A 23,501-nucleotide genomic window follows, 5' to 3' on the forward strand; every position below is an offset into this window, starting at 1 on the left:
CGCCTAGTTGAGTCCACTGCATCACACCATAACTTATTGGCAGAGCCTATACCCTTAAAGCTGTTACAGATACGTGATTTGTACAACCTGAATAAAAATACCTGACCTGACCGTAAAGCGGGATTTTTTAAAAATTTGCAGCTAAGCAGTTCATAGTCCTGCTGCAAAATGGGAACACACACTACCCAATGTTAGTAAGTCAAATTGGTTTGTCCTGCCCTCACCCCTTCCCAACGTAAAGAACTGTGAGTTCTCAATATGGAACTGTCACATAACAGTAGGCAGTGACGCATCTCTTCTCACAAATGCACTTTCTATAAGAAAGTCATCAAGAAATGGCACAAAGGAATCACAATGCCATGTTTTCAGTCACTGATTCATACCGAATCAGACATTTTTGTGGGAGTTATATTCCTGGAGGAGGGTACGCGTCACATCAGCATCGTCTGGGTACTCGCTGTGTTTCTCCTGGTTGGGGATGTAGTATGTGCCTGTGAAGGTCTCGAAGTACCGACCAACTTCCGGATGCTGGATTTCATGAGGACTGTCTGTGTATAACATGTTTTCTGGAAATATAGCCAACTAAATCAGTATTTAAAACTTGATGCTTGCCTCGGTGTATTTGATCTTAAATATAAAAAAAACCAGTGGTTGATAGTATGAACGACACTTCAGTTTTAAACCCTAGGAGAGAAAATAACCTAGAGGCCAAGGACAGAAGAACCTACATGGGGGTGCAAAATCCAAACCAATTAATGTCTCATGTCAAAGGAGTACGGGCTGGCAGGTACTTGTGTACGATGATGGTGTTCAATAGTCACGAGGGGGACATTAACCCTCGAGGGGCATATGGCTTGATGTACTTCAGTCACATGGAACACATACAAACATCAAGCGTACATCAATCCATTGGCTCCAAGGTCATATTTATCTCACCGAATGCCTCATTGTTAATTTCAAATTGTTTGAAGCAGGGGTACACAACTTTTTGCAGCTATTGCTACATTTTGCAGAAGACAAGAAAAACAGATGTAAGAATTATTTCCCTTACATCAATTTGCATTTGCAAAACATTGGTAATTACATTAGAGATTCTATGCTATTTGAGATAGAGAATTACAATCATGAAGTACCAAATGTGTATGCCATTCTCAGCAGGGTTTGTCAGCAGGGGGGACCTTGCGAATAATAGAACAGCGCTCAGCCAAACGACATGTATGTGCGAGGCAAGATAAATGTTGACTGTGGACATACCTTGTGCTGCATATCTGTTGCTGCCATCTTCCACTAGAACGCTGTAGAAAGGCTGTTTGTGTTGCTTCGTCAGGTTGTGAACACCCATCTGCACTATCCATTCCTCCGTCGCCTGGCAAGTCTCGTCCCAGCCAAAAATCACACAAGTGTAGTCATACCTAAATTGAAAGCAGTCACTCAAGCTTGGTATACATGGATTAAAGCTGGGCAAGCAATTCCAACATCAGGAGCAGTCAGCCATAAGTGAGTGAGTATGGTTTTAAGCCACTTTTAGCAATATGCCTGCAATATCAATATCACAGAGGGTAACACCACGTCTTCATTCACACATCAGTTACATATTTGCAATGATATCTCAAAAAAGTATTGCTTTACGAAAGGCGACTCACACTACAATACATCAATTCTCATCGCAATATAAAGATGTGAATCGTTGCAGAAACTGTTGAAGAACCTGATACAGATCCTCTAGTATTTCCTAGTTAGGCCAGGGCAATTATATTTATTGTTTTACGGATCCACCAGTCATATTTTTTTAAGAATAAGAAAACAAAATCAAAATTAATATTCCCCACTCCAAAAATATAATTCTAATGTTTTTATTGGCCAAAAATGTAAAAACTTACAACAAATTTGACCCCACATGCACTTCATAAATTGCCATAAATAAAATAGTTTTAGTATCCAGAAGGAATGCTATTTTGACTTTTGATTTTATTTTTATTATTTTTTGTTCCCTCCTCCTTCAGTTCTAACCCATAAGTTTTATTAGACCCATTAGATTTTACCACTATTATATATGGACTAATATTAGCTGAGCTTACAAGACCAAACACAATTCTACTAGGCTTGGGCTTCAGTCAAGCAGCTCAACCTGCAGACTGCTAGTAGTAGATGAGGTCTGTAAGTCCCTTTCCAGACATGAATACACAATGCTGTGTAGAAAGTGGTCAAACATAACATAGGATATATTAAGGATTACACTTCCTGAGTATAGTAGCAGATTCTAGTGCTTTTGTTGGGTTGAGTCCTATCAGGGATTCAACACCGTCAAGAGTCAAGCATCCAATCGTCACCACACTAAGTCAGCCATCTAACCCGCTCAGCCAGGGCTTCCAGTTAGTTTCACTAAGACCAGATAGCTAATGTGAAACACAGAGCATTTTGTAAATCATCCCTCACTTTGCAAGAGTATCACTAGGAGTGGTATACTGCGGTATTTAAAGAACTGCTGCATTTTGTCTTTGGTTCAATATTCTGTAATGCCATCCCAAAAATTCGGTATTTTCTATTTTCATACAATCATTTCTGTCTCATAAAAAAATTACTGTTCATTCAAAATAACAAACATTATGGTTATATTTTTGCATGTTATTAAATAACATAAGGTTTGGCTCTTGTTGTAATTTCCTGATTTATGATATCTCACATACCAAACTGAAACGGACAAAACCACATACTGTTTCACTCCCTACGTCTCACCTTTTATGCTTCATCACCATGCCAACAGAGAACTCCACCTTCTTGTTGTCCTTCCGCAACTTCCTCTTGGGCTGCAATAGCAACATCATTGAAACTCTAGACAAAGGCTGATGACTGATAGCACTGGGAGCAATATTTAAGGTTGTTGGTGTATTGTTTGTTTGGTGTTTAATGCCCCACTCAGCAATATTCCAGCTTTTTGCCCTCGGTCTGTAAATAATCAAGCCTGGACCAGACAATCAAGTGATCATTCATCTACGTATCAGGGATATGATGACATGTCAAGCAAATCAGACAGCGTGATCTTGTCAGTCGTCTCTTACAACCATGGAATGGAAACATGCTGTTAAAGCAAACTTTAACAAAGTTTCAGGCCTCCTAGACCCTGATTCTCTTTCCTGGACTGTCCCCACTGCTCCTGATCTTGGTTCAGTAGCTTGCTAAATCTGGTTGATAACATGATTTTCCAGTCTTGTCATTCTCTTTCTTGTCTCATCTTGGAGTAACGTAATGGTCGGTTGGATGGTGAGTCGCAGATTACTGAGTCTAGTATGTTACAACCGTGGCAGTGTGCTATCTCCTTATCGGCTACTGAACTTGTCTACTTGTGATGTTTACCAAATGTGAAAATTTGAGAGACAAATCTAACAGGTGCAAGGACCATGTCAACCCCAGACAACTGTGCACTGAAGACTGTACATGGTTGGCAGAACCTGGGCAGAACCTGGGCAGAACCTGGGCAGAACCTGGGCGATTCATTGATCCACATAGAAGGGGGGATCACCAACAAATGTAAGATTGTCGATTGACAAACGCCCAATGAATTCATGTTGATGATGGTAGGGGGAGCCAATCTTTTTGTGATGTCAGTAGAATGAGCAGAACTGAGAAACGCTCATTACATTTGATCTGTGGAGCTGTGTACGAGAACTTCTCATGAAGCTACAGTCTAGTCCCATCTCCGATGGCCTGAGGTAGGGTCTGATGGGTGAAAAAGGTTATGGATCTGGAATGTCCAGGAAATCATCTTGATCAGATGACTGCAACAGTCTATGCGCCTTCTTAAACAGCCTCTCCCACCAGGATTTTTTGGACGCAGGCAGACCATATTCGTCAACCCTGTTTATGTCTCTATCAGCAACCAACCCCAGAGAATGCAGCAAAGTCAGCGTAGTTAACAGGGGAACAGTATTCACATCCAGCCACACAATCCTGGACAGCCTGTACACAACAGATGAGGATCAGCTGAAGGAAAGTTCTTCTGACATTTGTCACAAACATTCTCTGGAAACCCTGTTGTTCTTGCCCATGTCAAAGTTTCATTACAAGCAAAAAGGGACAGCAAATACATAAGTGATAAGACAGGGAAGTCACATGGTCAACCCTTGGAGGCCATGGAGGCCATACTTCATGGTTTTAGCAAACCACTGAACCACTTATTCTGGAATAAGAGCGGTGAGGCTTAGGGAGGCCAGACACTTTGTCAAACTTTGCCTAAATAGCTCGTTCCCACTTCATGGTTGACATAAAAGAGAGGGTACAATATGGGAGACAGGACAAGTATTAAATTTTCACTAAACAAGCAACAAATATGCTGACAGTTATGGTCGATTTGAAAATTGGATTGGAAAACCAAGAACAATTCTTTTTGTATTATATAATACTTGTGATCAAAATGCTCTGAACAATATCCATTCCTCCTGAGGTGGCCATTTCAGCCAGTTTTGGACAAAAGGAAGTTAAAGAAAACACACTAGATGACCATACTGTGATGCCTTCAACAAACTTGGAACCCTATATGGCCAACTGAGCTGAATCCATCAAATTATTGTGGAAAATGTGAGTTTATGAGCTGATGAAGTCAAGATTGGGTTGATAAAGAATGCTTCCATGTTTCAGTACACATTCACAATGGTAACACACTGCACTTTGTCTCTTTGTCTTACTACCATCTTGATGACAGTGGGTCCAGAAAGTGTACCATGTAATTCACATATGAGAGGATGGGGTTGTCTCCCTTGCATGTGTCTGGTTGGTTTAATTGTCTGATGCTGTTCTCAGTAATATTCCAGTTATATGGCATGGTCTGTACATGTACGGACCAGACAATCCAGAGATCAACATCATTACCATTAATCTAAGCAAATGGGAACCAATGATATATGTCAACCAAGTTAGCAAGCCTGATCATCCAGTCCTGTTTGTCACCTCTTACGACAACCACTTGTCAGTAAGAACAATTCTGACCCACACCTAACAATGGTTCGAGTCTGGTGAAGCTCTGTGTGCAGTTTGGATAAACTTCCAATGAGTTACCTTTTCCTTCTTTTCTGTGTCTTTGTTTTCCTGTATGTGAACCTGTGCCTCCTGCAGCAGGTACGCCACCAGCCCCATACGTGTAGGGTCAAGGTCAGCCACATGCTGCAAACTGTCGATCACCTGTCGAAAAAGTCACATAATTAAACAGCCTGAACCCAAAATCAAAACAAATAGTGGTGAATTGTCAGCTATCCTTGTCTTCTTTAACTTTTGTATCATTCCATTGTGTGATTTGTTGGGAAGTCCAGAAGGAAGTGTCAGAAAATGCGTTCGTATATACTTAACATTGCATCAACTTTCATCACTTCTTAGGATTGTAGCTTTCTTTTGTTTAACATCACGGTCAGCAATATTCCAGCTATAGGACTGCGATATGTAAATATTAGAGTCTGGACCAGACAATCAAGTGATCAACATCATGAACATCAATTTGCACAAGCAGGATGCAATGACATGTGTCAGACATCACCCGATCCCATTTTACAAGAAGCATGGGAAGACCATTTCTAATAGAGAATCTTCATGGGCTGATATGAACACAGTAATGTAACTCAAGATGATGCTATCTGTTCTACATGACTATGTAAACTTCATGTGAAGCTGTCCCAACAACTGACTCACAATGAAAACGTATCATGGCCTATAAAAGAACAAATGGTAAGTTAGTGAGTTTACTTTTACGCCACGTTCAGCAGTTTTTTAGCCATATGGCAGCAGTCTGTAAATAGTAGAGTCTGGACCCGACAATCCAGTGATCAACAGCATCTGCACAACTGGGAACTAATGACATGTGTCAACCAAGTCAGCGAACTGGGCTACCCGATCCTGTTTGCGACCTCTTACAAGCAGCATGACTTACTGAATGCCAGTTCTAACGTGGACCTTCACAGGTCGGAACTAATGGATCTACTCATAAAAGAATTGTGTCTCAACATCTTTCATTCATTAATCTGTGTTGAAAGCTCATATAATGGTAGATAATTTGTAATTTTACTCAGATTATTTAAGATGTTCTCTAATTAAGTTACAATAAGGGACTGAGTGTGTTTTTGGCCTCTAACAATGCATTGGCAATATTATAGCTGTTCCCACCAGAAATGGGTTCACATGTTGAAGAGTGCAGAATTGAACCAGGCTTTTAGGATAAGAAATGAACGCTTTAACCACTCTGCTATCACACTGAGCCTTAATACGTTTATCATATGGGAGCTGTGTCTCCATATTACAGTATATTTTCCTGAAGAGTTTTCATGCTAACTTATTTCAGAGTCCTGCACTGATACCAGGGGTGGGTGATAGTACTAGTTAAACAGTATGTTACAAATCGAAATTCACAATACAATATATTGTAGTACAGTTTTCGTCAACTAGTTCACCCGATACAATCGGCAAATTCTGTGACCCTGATCAGTTATTTTCATGATGTAGTCAAAAATACTGATAACATTTATATTTCCATATATATCATTATACATTAATAATTTCAAGAATGTTTTTTGGCCATATAGATGCATTTGCATTTAAACCATATCAACAAAAAATAGATTGGTATCGGTACTCGATGTACTGATAAACAAACCAAAATGGCAGACGCTGCTGCAGACGTATTCTCTCCAGTTCAAAACTTTAGAGTGAAGTCTTCAATTTGGAGACACTTTCAGTTGACCTCTTGTACAATCACGTCTAAGTCCTGACCGTGGCCAGTGGCATTGTTTCCAATGTAAGACGCAACTAACAGGATCGGGTGGTCGGGCTCGCTGACTTGTCTGACACATGTCATCGCAGATCAATGCTGATGTTGTTGGTCACTGGATTGTCTGGTCCAGACTTGATTATTTGCAGACAGCCGCCATATACTTGGAATATTGCTGAGTGAGGCGTAAAACTAAACACACTCACTCACTCACTCATTGTCCAAAGAAAGGAAACAATAACTTCATCACCTGAAACCATTTGCTACACTTCCAAAATATACTGCAATACATATCAAAATATACCGACGCATTATCACAATATATCTCAACACAAAATTTTTGACAATACCCAACCCTAACTTGTACTCACATCGGGCAGGTTGATATTGAGATGGAGATTGATACGAACTTGAAGCAGCCTCATTTCAAGGTCGTCAGGACTGATGATAAGGAAGAGATCTAGGGCATTGCGTAAACACAGCAGTCCATCACCAAGCTGACTCTGATGGCGCCCAATTTCAACCAAGTTCCTGGCCATTCGCTCTAAAACCTGCAACCAGAAATCAGCCTTACAGGGTATTTCGATACTGTCAGATTCCTAATATTCTATAATGATGCATACATTCAAAAGATAAACATAAACAGCATCAATCGAACAAAAGTTTGAGGGTAGGATGTGACACTAACACAGCCAGCCACCTTCTTGGGTGGAACAGCCATGTAGTGTTCCTTCTGGAAGGCAATTCCCTCGTGAACACTGACTGCACTACAACATTCATCCTGCTGCATGAAGCGAGTGTTTCTGATGGCTTGTACCTACCTTCTTAGGTGGAACAGACATGTAGTGTTCCTTCCGGAAGGCAAGCCCCTTGGGAACACTGACTGCACTACAACATTCATCCTGCTGCATGAAGCGAGTGTTTCTGATGGCTTGTACCTACCTTCTTAGGTGGAACAGACATGTAGTGTTCCTTCCGGAAGGCAAGCCCCTTGGGAACACTGACTGCACTACAACATTCATCCTGCTGCATGAAGCGAGTGTTTCTGATGGCTTGTACCTACCTTCTTGGGTGGAACAGACATGTAGTGTTCCTTCCGGAAGGCAAGCCCCTTGGGAACACTGACTGCACTACAACATTCATCCTGCTGCATGAAGCGAGTGTTTCTGATGGCTTGTACCTACCTTCTTGGGTGGAACAGACATGTAGTGTTCCTTCCCGAAGGCAAGCCCCTTGGGAACACCAACTGCACTACAACATTCATCCTGCTGCATGAAGCGAGTGTTTCTGATGGCTTGTACCTACCTTCTTGGGTGGAACAGACATGTAGTGTTCCTTCCCGAAGGCAAGCCCCTTGGGAACACCAACTGCACTACAATATTCATCCTGCTGCATGAAGCGAGTGTTTCTGATGGCTTGTACCTACCTTCTTGGGTGGAACAGACATGTAGTGTTCCTTCCGGAAGGCAAGCCCCTTGGGAACACTGACTGCACTACAACATTCATCCTGCTGCATGAAGCGAGTGTTTCTGATGGCTTGTACCTACCTTCTTGGGTGGAACAGACATGTAGTGTTCCTTCTGGAAGGCAATTCCCTCGTGAATACCAACTGCACTACAACATTCATCCTGCTGCATGAAGCGACCTCCACGAAACACATCCACAAACACATACTGCTGACTGACTGGAGCTCTGAAATAAGACACAGAAACAGTTCAGCTCTCATACAGTTGCTGAAATAGCGCTAAATGCTGAAATTAGGAGAGAGTGAGTGAGTATGAGTCACTTGAGTATGCTGCTTTTAGCAATATTCCAATATCACGACTGGAGACACTATGATAAGGCCTCACATAGGGAATTTCAGCTGAGTCTGTTATGCTTGACCACTAAACTACCCTATCACTACCACTACTATCAAGCTACTTAATGATTGAGGTGAGGTGAACTGGGGTCTAACACTGTTCTCGAGGAAATTTCCCTCATATGATGGCGTGCAAGTGAGTGTGTGTGTGGCTGCTTGTATTAACCTAGACTTTATAGTGCTGGTTTTATAGTGCTAGCTAACGGAAATACCATGCCACACATTATACTGACTCCAAGCTGACCAGACCTTGTAGTGGTCTTTAATGCCAAGTGCCAAAGAAGGACCAACAAGTACCATATTTTAATGTCTTTTGGTGTTCTGTGGCTGGGGATCGTACCCGTGACCTTCGGTTCTCCAGGCAGATGCTCTAACCACAACTACACAGAGGCAAGTGACTTATAAAGCTTATCAATTTTGCTTGATATCCGGGAAAGAATCTACACTTGAATTGTTGGTCTATGTTAATTTAGTGGTAACTAATACAGTCCACAATACCATATGCAGCCATTGCAAACAAGCAAACTTGCACTACTGCAGTGCTACTACATATTCCATTCCTGCATGTCTCACTTTAATAAGGGCTCAAGTAAAACAGATATAAAATTGTAACTATTCATTCATTTTCAGTTGTTGTGACTACAAATAACAAATTGTATTCATGAAGGGCTACGGTTCAATTCATCGAATATGTGAGTATACCGTAAAAGTCATAGTCCTCAGTGATACATAACTATACAATGGCACACATTCAAACCTTGGTGCCTAAGACAAAGTTCTGTGTTACCATGTCTTCCTTGCTAAAGACGGTTTGGTCATCAATACTGACTCACATGGGCCTCTCTAGCCATCGCAGAAGAAAGTGGGACGGGAAGTTGATGGCTTCACACACGACCCCAAGTCTCCGAGCCACAGCGCTGTAGACAATGGACAGCGTGATAGGGATCCCTTTCCTCCTCTCCAGAACCTGAACATTGTAACCATAATTACTCCTGTGCCTTAACAATGATATAAAGACACAATACATCATCAGACAAGTGAAACTTAAGAGATAGCCAGTGATCAGCTAGGCTACATTTATATTTAAACTGTATGTACTACCACTTCATCTATACTTAGCCATACCCGCTTCAGTGACCTATCCTGATCTAGTAGCCACACACTCCTAACTGCATCAGGTGACCATTCTCCAACCATAGCTGCCGATACAGTTACTAATGGAGACCACTCTCAGACCTTAGTTGCCTATGGTAATCACTCTCCGATGTTTGATACCTATAGAGACCACCTCTCCTTCCTTAGTTGCCTATCGTGACCTCTCTCTGTTATAAGTTGCCTATTTTGTCCAACCTTCCTGCCTTACTGGCTTATCTTGACCAACCATTTTACAGAAGTTGCTTGTGGTAACCAACTTACCAAATCTGGGTAGGAAACTTCCAATAAATTCAGCCAGAACATTGGACTCGTTAGATGTAAATTTTGCCAGTCTGGACCAAACCTTATCTGCCCACAATATATCTTCATATACAAGTCCAAATTTTAACATGACCTTCGGGAAGAAGAATTTGAGAAAATCTGGTAGTCTTTGCTAAAAATAACCCATCCCAGCCAATAAGGCTGCCAGGTATTTTGAACGCTGATCCAATATAAGCAACCCATGTTTTAAGAAACCTCGAAAACTAGCAAGAGGTGATTGACAAATGCACCTAGTCATCTGTTCGAAATCATAATCTCTTGGTTGTCAACCCTATGTTCATGGTCACAACCAGTTTCAACCAAAGGTTTCCACCCAGCCCACCAGAGTATTATTCAGTAACTCCAACAGAAACTGTTCTGACGATGAGCAAGAATTGTTCACATCCACTCTCTTACTCTATTGATGTAGGAGTTCTTGGGGTCGTAGTAATTCTCTTCATTGCCACAGAATCCAAGTTTGTCAAACAATACATGGTTTAACGTCTCCATGATTACTCGGCATTGTTGAGGAGACCACAGATGCTCTGAAATTGCTGAAAACAAAATAAATCAAGAGTGAGTGAGTGAGTTTAGGTCTATGCTGCTTTTAGCAATATACCAGCAATATCACGCCGGGGGACACCAGAAATGGCTTCGCACATTGTACCCATGTGGGGAATCAAAACCAGGTCTTCAGCTTGACGAGCAAACACTTTAAGCACTAGGCTACCACACCACCCCTAAATTAATACATCAAGAACGTATACAAATTAACGACAGGTCCATCAGGAGATGCCATAATCCCCTTGATCCAGTTCAAGTCAGAAAGTCAGAGTTTGGCTCATTTGGCACCCTATGTTTGGCTTAGTGCCTTTGGATACCCCTGATTAAGAGAAGGAAAGAATAATATCCATCAGTACTTTTTAAAAAATGGAGGTATGAGTTCACTATCAAATTGATCAGTATTAAAACTTTCATAGAAAAAAAATATTTTTTAAGCTCTGCTCTAGAAACAAAAACCACATGGATGACAGCAGAGAGACAGACATGCTAATCAGTGGACTGCATTTAATAGCCGCTGAATATATTTTGCAGAGCCACATCTTTAAAATCAACTGGAAGATAAGTAACATCACAGTCGCTTTTGCATGTCTTGAAGATCCTGGTTAAAACCGATCTTCATTATCCCAAGCTTGTCATAAGCGGCAACTAACAGGATCAGAATGGTGAGATTCACTGACATGGTTGACAGGTCATCATATACCAGCTGTATAGATTGATGTTCATGCTGTTGATCACACTGGATTGTCTGGTGTCCAGACTAAATTATAGATAGATAGTTTATTTTGCATAAATGGCCATTCGACCTACAGTACAAAATAGTACATAGTATAGATGTGTTACCCAATATGCATATAATATGGGTCAAAGAAGCAAATTTTACTAGCAGTATTTCAGTTAATACACTCATTATAATTATGTTACACATCTGTGGATGAGCAGAGATGTTGGATGCAGATAAAGTGTTGTATGTAAAAGTTGTATGTAATGAGGGGGACTTAATTATTATCACTTACAAACTAACGCCATACAGGTGGAATATTGCTGAATGCAGTCAATGTATACAACAAACCAACCAACCAAAGCTTTGAATATATTTGGGAAAATGTGTGTGACAAGAAAGGATTGCAACAGATCTACGATTACTCGTATCTGGGGTCCCAGTAAGTTTCACCACATTCTGGCGGTTTGCAAGACCAAATTACGTCTTTCAGATCATACACACATAACAGACTGATGATGAAAGTTTGAATAAATGTTTGCTCACCTCCAGCATTATCCTCCATATTGCATGCTGGTTGGTCTGGTGCCCGGTGACTCAGTTCCTGTCTCACCATCCCTGCAATCTCATCTAACTGGTCATTGATGGAATTCTGGGTAATACTGATTGTTGGATTGCACCACTGTGCTATCATCACAGCACCTGAAAGACAGACAGTGAGAGACACTGAAGGTGAGTTTATTGAGTGAGTTCAATTTTACGCCACACATTTTTCAGCTACAACATACTGATCATCAATATACACAAAAGGTATAGGAACATGTGAGCCAACCAAGGCAGCAAACCTGACCATCTGATCCTGTTAGTCGCCTCCTATGACAAGCATGGGTTACTGAAGATCAATTCAAAGCTCGATCTTCATGGGTCTGTTATAGTCAGTGTCAGTGAGTTTAGTTTTACGTCGTACTCAGCAATATTCCAGCTATGTGGCAGTGGTCTCTAAATAATCAAGTCTGGACCACACAATCCAGTGATCAACAGCATGATTACCGATCTGCGAAACTGGGAACTGATGACATGTGTCAACCAAGCCAGCAAGCCTGACCACCCAATCCCGTTAGTCGCCTCTCACGACAAGCATAGTCGCCTTATATGTCAAGCATGTTTTGCTGAAGGCCTATTCTAAGGATCTTCACAGGTCTGGGTCTGTTATACAAGAAAGATCTAACTCTGAAGTACCTACCCAGCTCCAGGTTCTGTTCGGCCTCTGGTAACTGGAGGTATTGAAGCCATTTTTTCGCCAAATGGATCTGACTTAAATATCTCAGGACTTTCTCTGCATAGTATTTTTCTGTCAAGTTAAGGCTCCTGTGAAACAGAAATATCAAACATTGTTCACTTCAAAATTTTGTCTTTGCAAACATCGAAGCCAGTGGAGGAAAACCATGTTCTATGGATAGTCAACTTCTTTACTGTAATGAGTGTCACATTTCAGGGTAGGAACTAACACTGCTAACAAGCAAGAATATTGAAACATCACTCTCATTGCAATAAAGAAGCTGACTATCAATAGAACTTGGTTTTACTTAGTCTAGTACTGTGGATAGATAATCTAACAACTGCAGGTCAGAGGCTGGATAATCTAGTTGAACTATTGGAAAGCATGTTAAAAGATGGCACTTTGGTTTTTCTGCAACAAACTCAGCATTAATGGAAAGTTGAGCCTCACGAGATGAATATACATATTTAACTGGCTACATAAAAACATTTGATGCAAGGCACATACATTTTTAGACTGAATGCACTCACTGATTCAAGACTTTCTAAATACAAGAAATAGGGTTCCCATTATCCAAACAATTTAAGGTGACATGTCAAACATTTTCAGGGCAGTGGGGTGGCCTAGTGGTTAAAGTGTTCACTTGTGAAGCCAAAGACCCAAGTTGTGTTCCCATAGTTGATCAGGGCTTGCTGCGAGCCAAAACCAGGCTACTTTCTGGCACCATCACTGTCCTGGAGTACACAGACTCAGTATTCCACTTACTTGGTGTTTGGGAACAGTGAAGAACAGAATGAACATGAACAATGTGATCTCAAAATGATCTGTTATGATGCTGTGATAACATGACAAATGATACAGATGTGATATAGAAATGTTGTACAATGGTAAGTCCCAATATAGCACTATTATAGTGTTAATATTGAAATGAAATATCTCATTATGAATACTTATGCTGTGTAGGTTCTTATGATTCACCCCTCCTGTGGTCAATAATGGACCAGTCCAGGAATGAATCCCCCATAAACCATTGAGGCATGAAATTGATGAATGCCCCCATAGCCTAATGAACTTTACCAAGTTGAATAATTTTAGGCCATTTAGAATGACATCCAATGATGTTTCTCTCGGTAGAATGCATTGTGAATAAGAGAGAAACTACTTTCTTCTGAGTGGCATGCAAATATTAAAGGGAGGTAATTACATCGGGAGAATTAGGGGTATATATAAGGGAGTGTGACAGTAGGTCTCCTCTCTCACTGATCACTACGGCAGTGTTAATATTACAATTTTTATTATTGTTTGAGAGTTGCAAAATATTCACATCATTTCTATTTTCAGATAGTACATCTGACATGTCGAGTGATGCTCGTGCGTGTGGATCTTCCCTTGTCCAGTCGACCTGTCTTTAGTATGGTCGAGTTGGCTAGAGAGCCTAATCATGTATTAAAGTTTCTGAATTCAGAAACTTAGGCTGACGAGTCTTCACAATACGTTTACTGTGTAAATATGTTATTTGGCTGTTGAGCCGTGCTTTACATTTGTTTGTATGGTCGAGTTGGTTAGAGAGCCTAATCATGTATTAAAGTTTCTTAATTCTGAAACATAGGCTGACTTGTCTTTATAATACCTTTATTTGTTTATTTGGTTTGTTGAGTTGTGATAATGCGAAGTATAAATGTTGTAATGCTGTTTATCATACAATTGATTTACATGTACGTGAGAGGTGTATTATATGTGTCAAGGCAGACGAGCTCAACGAGTTCAATATTGAACGTGTGCTGTTTGAATGAGGATTATTTTTCTTCTGTTATGTTGTACTGTACGCATTTTTTCTGCATTTATGGCATGTTCAGTACATCAAAGATTAAGCTGTAAACTCCCCAGAAAGGGGCTGTTGATTTTGTTGGGAGAACACGGTCCAGAGTAATTTTCTCTTGAATGCAGTTTTTGATCTCTGGTTTACGTGTCGGGCAGCAGTTCCATACCTGATGATGTGTAATGGTGAAGGATATTGTGTGTTTCGAATGTGGCTGTGTTTATGTCACACTATTTGTAATAAACTGCCGTGTGTAGAAACTGCGACCAGGCCAGTATGTTTGATGTTTGCTGTTAGTGTATTGGTATGTAATGTTATCATTTTATGGGGTGTAAGGAGAAATCAAGGTTCCAAGCCTTCCCACAAACCTATCTAAGCACAAGTTATGTGTCCTATCAAACAAGGACAAGTTGGATCGGGGCAAAGAATGTGTTTATGAGAAAAAGGCAGTGGAAGGCAAAGAGCAAACCCCTTTGGTTTGAGAAAGGGAGAGCAGATGTTGGCTAGTGCACAGTACATGATGGTGAAACTGATTTTGCGCATAGCGGCACATATCTTGCTCATTAGGCTCTCACATGATCACACTTGATCGTGGCCAACCTGGGGCCCTTTCCCTCACAGTGGCAAGCACCAGTGGGTGGCACTCGTACATACTAATATGGCTCTATTGTCAGGTCGGTGCTCAACTTATCCTTGTTTGCCAGTAGTACAGTAAATACCTGTTCACTTGGCACCATAATTCATAACTATACCAACAACTGCATGTTCAAAACTTACAACAAAAACTTTAACTTACTTCTTCCCATCATGCACTATGTTCATGAGTTCATCCATGATATAGTTTCCCGCCTCCTCATGTTCCTCAAGGAGTAAAATAAACTGAGCGAAGCCTTCCTTTGATATTTCCTGAGTGTTGTAGTACTCGGCCGAAAGCCCTGAGACAATGCTTCTCGTTCTTCCCCCATACTGCACACGACACTTGTACACATCTTGCCAGCACTTGTTGGCTCCCCGGTCAAAATGGTCAAACAAGTTTGGAAACCTGCACAATACAGAACCAGGTACAAGGTAAAAGGTAAAAGAAGAAATTATTGGTTCCAGTTTCATGACAGAACCTTTCATAATGCCCTTCACCAGTTTGGTGTGAGACTGTTTCATGTTGTACAAAAGCTAGCAACCTCATGCCATTGTTGTTCATATTTTACAGGTATGGTGAGGTAGCCTAGTGGTTAAAGCATTTGCTTGTCACACTGAGGACCAGGGTTTGATTCCCCAAATGGGGACAACATTGTGAAGCCCATTTCTGGTGTCCTCCACCATAATGTTGCTAAAATATTGCTAAAAGCACTGTAAAACAGGTCACTCAATCTATCATCTTTACACCTCAAGAATGAGCTGAAATTTTAACACTGCATCAGCATTATTGCAACCCAAGGTGATGAGGCCAAGTTCACACATGTGCCCAAGTCCATTATAAACACAAAGTCATACCCAAAAACCATGGTTTTAAATATACATTTTAACATACAATTTATATTTCAAACTATAACAATAATATATATAATTTAAAACAGGGTTATGACAATATTATCTACCCTACAAAAAATGGCTATAAGCCCAAATGCAGAAAAAGCATCAGTTATACACAGTCTAAGTAAACTTATCCTCAGTATTTTTCGTTATACTCTACTACTGAGTTTAACAAAACCTTATGGGAGGTCGCGTCAGGTAACCTTTGAGATTGACCAATCAGAATACAGCTTACCAAATTGCGAAAGTGGACATTCGCACATACCTTTTGAAATTTTTATCTCGAAAAGGTTCATACCCAAATGATTCTGAATGCTATTTAGCTCGCTTCCATGTGATGCACACTGCGTACATACAACCATGACAACGGTGAGTAAACAGTCGCTGAAAATGGTGTTTTGGGCAAGATTCAAGGATGTCATCTTGCGGAAATATTAGCTAATGGTAACCATTTCAACAGAAATCCCAAAGCGTATATACTGCAGGTCAAATAATTGTGTTATATGCGGATTTTTGTTTGTGGAGAGATCTGTGTCAGTGACCTGAATATTTTGAAAGTCCCTCCGATCCCTAAATAGTACCCGCTGTCTGATTGGTAAAATCTATTTAATCATCTCGTGTTTGATTGGATGGTCATTGGTTGCTCAAAGGTTACCTGATGCGACCTTCTACTAGCTTTTGTTAGACTCAGTGGTGGAGTGTAACAAAATACACTGAGACTAAGTGGTGCACGGCAATGAGCAAACCCATTTTGATTGTGAAAGGCAGAGCAGATAGAGGCTGGTACATGTGCAATGCACGACAATTAAATTGATTCCACATATAGCAGTTTACTGAGATATGCCACTCACTTCACCCATCACGCTACACTTGATCAAGCACAACCTGAGGCACATCCCAATGGCAAGCACCAGTGGGCAGGACTCATATATGTTAATACGGGTCAACTGTCAGGTCCTTGCTTAACTTATCCTTGTCTGCCAGTATATATTACAACCTTCACAACCCTCATAACATCAAAACGACATGATACAATTGCAAAATGTAAAAAATACATAAACATATTTAAACCAATACTTCTAAAACGAAATGTCAATAGTTATAAAAGTATCGATTATTGAATTGCCCTAGAAAAAGAGAGTGAGTAAGTTTAAATTTACTCTGCACTTAGCAATATTCCAGCTATATGGCAGAGGCCTGTAAATAATTGAGTCTGGACTAGACAATCCAGTGATCAACAACATGAGCATTAATCTGCGCAACAGGGAACCAATGACAAGTGTCAACCAAGTCAGCGAGTCTGACCACCCAATCCCGTTACGCGCCTTTAACGACTAGCATAATCAGTATTTCCAAAATCATTTCAATTATGAAAAAATGTGATCGATTGCTTGGGCATTTGGTCACTGCGACCAATCTTCTATTATTTCAATTAATCGCAACAACTCTAATGCACATGCAAGATTCTTGCTGTACACTTCATAAATCTTTTACCTTCTGCAAACACTGGCCTTTCTGTATAATTAGAATGATCATCCAAATGACTTCATCACGTCTAGACTGACAACACAAGCAGGTAGGCCATTAGCGGAAATTGTGTCTGATTACATCAAAGAAAAAGTATAATTTGAACTTACATCATAACCTGCAATCCTTATTTTTCAGTGGAGAAACAGAAGAAAACACATTTTTCAGAGCATCTTGGACAAGACTCTTGGCTACAGAGGTGTGAAAATCTATTTTTTGTTATGTTTTGCCTAAAGGCAGGAGAAGAAAAAAAATGACATAGAATCATCACCAGTCAAAGTAATATTCCTTTTAAATGCTAAAAGCATTTTACTTCTGGCAATTTATGAAGTGTATGTGTGGCAAAAAAAACAACCTAAAAACATCTTTCTTGTAAGCCAACATTTTGAGCCAATAAAAACATTAGTCTTTTACTGTTTCAGCAGGGAAAATTCATTTGTATTTTTCTTTTCTTATTCTTGAAAAATATGACCAGGGGAACTGTATAGAGAAACTATATGGAATTAATAAACTGACTTCCTCACTTGTAGGCATGCATAGGAAACACACATTTTTCACGTATCTTGGACAAGATATTGACTTCAGCATATCTGTACCTCAGCAGTGTTCAGGAATATAGCCTGTGACCCTCTGACTGTATCAAAATGACTTTGACTGACGTTGTCACACTTGTTTGCTGTTTATACATTTTATGTTTGTTAATAATTTCAATGCCAGCAATAAGAAATGTTAAATCTGTTGTGTGTGTGTTTAGGGTTTAGTGTCTAGGGTCTGTGAATTTTCATCGGGTCAGTCAAACATCAGAAACTTGCAGGCCTCATTGTCTTGGAGGGTCCGATTTAAGAGATGTTACCTACTTGCACCAGGTGTAAAGTTGTGTGCAAAAAACATCAGAGGTTTTGGTGTACATAGACATATTTCCACTGTGTAGTATCCATGAAACCATAGCAACACAGACGCAGCGGATCCCTGTTTACAACAGCTGTCATGACCGAGACATGTCTATGAATAGCAGTGTGTCAGTGCTGTGAAACATATGGTTATTAGAAAGTTTTATTAGTAAGTTTTGAAGGAAAATAAGCAGATATTTATGCTTATAATGGTAGATACATTGTTAATTTATTTCTCAAAATTGACTTGCATCCTGTACAAGTTTGACTCTTCACTAGGTTGCACTGTGTAATACTGGGTTGCACCAGTGCAAGTAACAAAGCACTAAATCGAGCCCTGGACAATCCCACTTGACACCATGTACGTTTATCTACTTAGGTGTCACAATACAGACGTCTCATAATATGATGTGTATCTCAATACTGAGGTCATGATACAATACTTCATTTTCCATATTTTGCATGTAACAAAGCCATTATTGGAGCCATTACAAAATAATCAAATGTTTATTTTGTTGACAGTTACAATGACAGATTCTTTCATAAAAATGCATAAAATCGGTGATTTACAATGTGATTAGGTTGTCTGACAAAACACCCACTTGCAAAGTTTGAGATCGACTGGATCATTGGATGAAGTGTTATTTACACAAAAAACGGATCCACATACATTTCATGCCAAACTATAGTCATATTTCACATTGTGTATAATACATTTACAAGAGAAAAATGTGTTCAGTTCACTGTTAATAATGTCCAGTTTGTATTTAACAAAACAATCTTATATATGAAATACTGGTACAGCACAAAAATGATAATTGGTATATGTCTAACAATGAACTAATACGAAAGCCTATGAATCATGTATCCACCACTTGCTGGCAATGCACTGCTACATCAGTGGATCATGACATTACTAACAGAGCTCCAGATAATTTTTCTCAAGCACTTGGGTATTCACTCCCATGTTTGTTTCTGTATGAGTAATTGCACTATTTGAGGAGTAACTAGCATTTTGTATACTCACACTAGTTAAAAGAATAGAGTACTTTTACACAGACTTTCTTATCCTTATTGGGTACTTAACAATTCTAAATATTTAACAGATATATCAATACACTAAACATTTCCAGTAATTGTCAAATTGCCAAACATCTGGCAGCCATTTCTAAAACATGGAAGTCATATGACTGTAAGAGAAAGCCCCGGACAGTGCCTACGGCTACAATAGTATATGTATATTTAGGCATCACCTACCGTTAGCTAATCCTGTTGTAGAGTTTTAGAGGGTATGCGCCATGACAAATCATACGCAAGCCAATTTAGTCAGTTGAGTATTTTGGACCTATTAGGTTTTAAGTGATTCTGACATGTTTTTTGTATTCCCAGATTTTTAATTAATTGAGTAAATGTGATTTTTTGGTAAAATACACAAATACGCCCCTTATCTGGAGCTATGATTACTAACCACCCACATTAGCTGTGAACTAGGTGCCACTCAGGCATATTCTAAGCACATATAACACAATGGACATTTTTACCCCGCATAACCAAAGGTGCCTGTGAGGTACTAGATGTTTAATATACATTAATAAAATAATAATAATAATTAGCTGGAGATATGTCAATCAGTATACAGTTGGGCTAGGCAGTGTTTCCCCTTCACATGAAAATACAGGAGTCATGGACATGTTTTGGGGAGTCAACTTCAGTATGGAACTTCCATCATGACATCAACTGTGATTATTTAATAACAATAAAAAAACAAAGTAAAGCAGGTCAGGTCAGCACTGAGCAATTAACTGGCAAACAGTAAACTAAGTAGTTTTAAACAACAGCAAGTTACAAGCATGGATTATCTGAACTTCGGGCCTGGTAGCATTGCATTAACAATGACGCAAGTTTTCAAATTCTTCGTATATGCAATAACGTGTAGGTACGCAGGTGCTCTGTCTGGGTCCAGATTTACTGCTACTACTACTAGGATATCCACTCATTATTCAACAGCCATTACCTGTGGTTACCATGGTATCCACGACAGATCTCAATACCTGGGTACAGAATAGGTAAGACTTCCACCCATAAACACCTAAATTTTAACGATGACGAAACATTTCTTTGAGTTGCAGTTTTTAGAAGTTTGATGTTCAAATACAGTTACAGAGACATGTTAAAACTCATCCTTATCAGATGAAGAATTTATATTCAGGTGATATTACTTGAGCAGAAAGAAATTTAAGGTGAGATACAGGCGGACGTCTTTTCACAGAATACATATTTGCGATTTGTGAACTTGGCAAACCTTTTCACATTCACTGATAAAATCACCTGATCATAGTATGCCCTGAAGATGATTGAGGCTTTATTTCTGCTAAAGTATATGGCTAGATTTCAGTTCAATGGGAGCAACTAGGCTAGCACTGAATTCGTTAATCAGCAGTCACAAAGTATAGTGAGTCTGCACTACTGCATGATCCTTAGCCCTTGGGCACCCCCCTTTATGATCCTAAGCCCTTGGGCACCACCCTTTACGATCCTTAGGGTTAGGGTATAGGGATAGTGTTGGTGTGCCCCGTAAAGTGCAAGGCTTGCAAGCATAAATAGCTCAGAGGGAATGTGTGCATAGTCATAAAAAATGCAAACATTACCAGGATTATTGACTTGCACTGAAACCATGCAGTTTTAATACTTTTATCGTGGTCATACCTATGAAAGAATCTACCAGACTGTCATGATTCGTCTTCTGGGTACCTGGGTCCAACTCCGTCATGCACTTTACATATAAATGGCCACTGGACTAGAATCCGGTGGCCTGAGTTTGGTTTTGACAAAAACGATGGCAAACACCTTAAAAAAAATTTCAAATGACCCAAAAAGAAAATTTAAGGCATTTCGGCAAATTCTCTTACTGAAACTCGGACAGTGCGTCCTATAGGGTCCAATACTCCGATGAATTGGAGCAATAATAAACATGGAGAAGTTCATGAAGTCATTGAAGAAAGTGTAAAGTAGAACAAATTGCCGTAAACTTACCTTTGTTGCAGTTTGTTTCGCCACAACTCGTTGCTTTTACATATCTTCTGAAAGTATTTGCAAGTACCTGAAATATTCGATAGATCGACGTGATCCAAGACACCTGACATGAAAATATGATCCCATATCTCCCCTGGAATACCGAGTATCCAAGGCTGACAGTCCAGCGATCCATGTGTGACCGCCATATTTGTTTACCATTTGAGGGAGCAGTTATTGTAGTAGATCGTATTATATTTGCTTTTGATATATTTGTAGGTTTGCTACTGGTTAGTTTTCAGTATGACCGAACCATAGTGAGGTCGAATATATTTACATTTGTAAATGTACCATCGTTGAACTAATTTCCTTCTTTTAGATGACCCATGTTGGACATAATCAAGAAAACATTGTCTGCACGTGTTACATTTGTTTACAAGTGATCCCTTGGCACGTGTGACTTTCGTTTTTCCCAAGGACTTATATAACCATTTATGTAATATGCAATTCGGTGCACGTTTGCTTGTCTGCTATATTTGATAGCGTGATCAAGGTGATCCTAAAGAAAGCTTACGCGGCGTTCACGTGTGTCTAAATATTAAACGTGTTACACAACTCAGGGGCGGATACGTTGAGAAAGGGGGTCGGTGTAGTAGGGTTGCACTCTATTTTCACGAGACTTCCAGTGGCAATTCCTTTAATAAATTTTCTGGACAAAAGGTGGGGTTGCGCACCCCAGCATCCCCCTATGCAACACATTTCCAACAAAACGTTTTCCATGTAATAATTTAAATTTATCACTTTAGATACATCTATATATACTCTTTCAAAAGAAAACAAGGTATTGTTAGATGTGTTTTAACCCTTTAAAGACATATACGTTTTTACGCTCGCAAAATATTTCCCAGCTATATATATGGCCGTGCCAATCCTTATTTTTTCGAGCTTATACAAGGATGACACACACCTACCGAATGTCTCAGCTTTGGATTGAGACTCCTGGTTTTATTACTGACGACAAAACAGAAAAATCTGAAAAAAAACTACTATGAAGACTTACGGTTATCCCATTTCGTAACATGCATCCCTTCAGTGTAAATCTTACGACAAACAAGGTTCATATGAAAATGTACATTTTAACAACTTGAAATCTTACAAATAGGTCTGAATATATCGTTTACAGTGACTTTTCGGAGATGAATATTTGCAAGCATGCGTTCCCAGCAGGTACCTCCCTGGAATCAGTAGCTGTCAGTCGCCCTTGTTGAGTGGGTGAGTGAGTGAGAACGGTTTTACTCCCCTTTTGCTATATTTTAGCAATGTCACAGCGGGGATCACCAGAAATGGGCTTCACGCTTTGTACCCATGTGAGAAATCGAACTATGAATTGTTACCTTATAGACTTGTTTTATCCTGTATAGCCGCATTCCTAGAAGACGGTGATAATGGTGTTAATTTTCTCACAAGATAGTGTCATGGCAACTAGACGTCCATTGAAATAAACGGAGACGTGTTTGTATGGTCATACCGCACAGACAAGTTTGTTTTCTCTACACCGGACACTCATTAAACTTGACAAATTATTCTGTGGGACCATCAAGTGAGAACAAGTCGCTCACCGGTGTCCTGTGTCATGCTGTGACTTGCTGTCACAAACAAGCATCCCTTTATTACACGCATTACTGTACCGTGGTATATGAGAAACGTACGGCGGTATCATAGGTTTCTCATAATCAAGAGTTGCAAAAAATAGTAAACTGTCTATGCATCATGGACGCGTATGACCCATGAAGAAATGGTCTTCAGCAACCATGCCTGTCGTAAGAGGCAAAAAAAGGGGATTGGTCGGTCAGGCTCGGTGGCATGGTTGACCCCAATTGGGTCGATGCTCATGATGTTGATCACTGGATTAGGGTAGCCTAGTGGTCAAAGTGTTTAACCCCGAAGAGCCAGGTTCGATTCCCCTCATGGGTACAATGTGTAAAGTCACCCCCAACCCCCACCCCCTCCACCCCGATATATTTCTGCAATATTGCTGAAAGCGGCGTAAAACAGAACTCACTCTTTACTGTATTACTGTATCATCAAATGATAATTG

The 23,501-nt window shown here is 40.0% G+C and overlaps 1 protein-coding gene across 1 annotated transcript; it reads right to left on the reverse strand.

Annotated features, from left to right (window-relative positions):
* Positions 1 to 122: 122 nt before the first annotated feature.
* On the reverse strand, positions 123 to 21,627 carry LOC137297191 (F-box only protein 21-like). Its single transcript, XM_067829207.1, has 12 exons — positions 21,425 to 21,627; positions 15,241 to 15,486; positions 12,590 to 12,714; positions 11,893 to 12,048; positions 10,482 to 10,618; positions 9,443 to 9,576; positions 8,296 to 8,440; positions 7,120 to 7,299; positions 5,053 to 5,175; positions 2,737 to 2,807; positions 1,255 to 1,412; positions 123 to 566 (listed from the first exon to the last, which is right to left on the reverse strand). The coding sequence occupies exons 1-12, from the start codon at positions 21,610 to 21,612 to the stop codon at positions 388 to 390; spliced, it is 1,842 nt and encodes a 613-aa protein (XP_067685308.1). The 5' UTR covers positions 21,613 to 21,627; the 3' UTR covers positions 123 to 387.
* Positions 21,628 to 23,501: the final 1,874 nt, after the last annotated feature.

The sequence above is a fragment of the Haliotis asinina genome, chromosome 1 (assembly GCF_037392515.1).
Source record: "Haliotis asinina isolate JCU_RB_2024 chromosome 1, JCU_Hal_asi_v2, whole genome shotgun sequence".
NCBI lineage: Eukaryota > Metazoa > Mollusca > Gastropoda > Lepetellida > Haliotidae > Haliotis > Haliotis asinina.

What these genes read in the sequence shown, in the direction of transcription:
- LOC137297191 (XM_067829207.1), bottom strand. Translation starts at nt 21,612, where the DNA reads ATGGCGGTCACACATGGATCGCTGGACTGTCAGCCTTGGATACTCGGT. An exon ending in CGATGGCTAGAGAGGCCCAT is followed by an intron (nt 8,441 to 9,442) that starts GTGAGTCAGTAT and finishes GTCTTATTTCAG; the next exon opens with AGCTCCAGTCAGTCAGCAGT. An exon ending in TGTCTGTTCCACCCAAGAAG is followed by an intron (nt 7,300 to 8,295) that starts GTAGGTACAAGC and finishes TTCTGGTTGCAG; the next exon opens with GTTTTAGAGCGAATGGCCAG.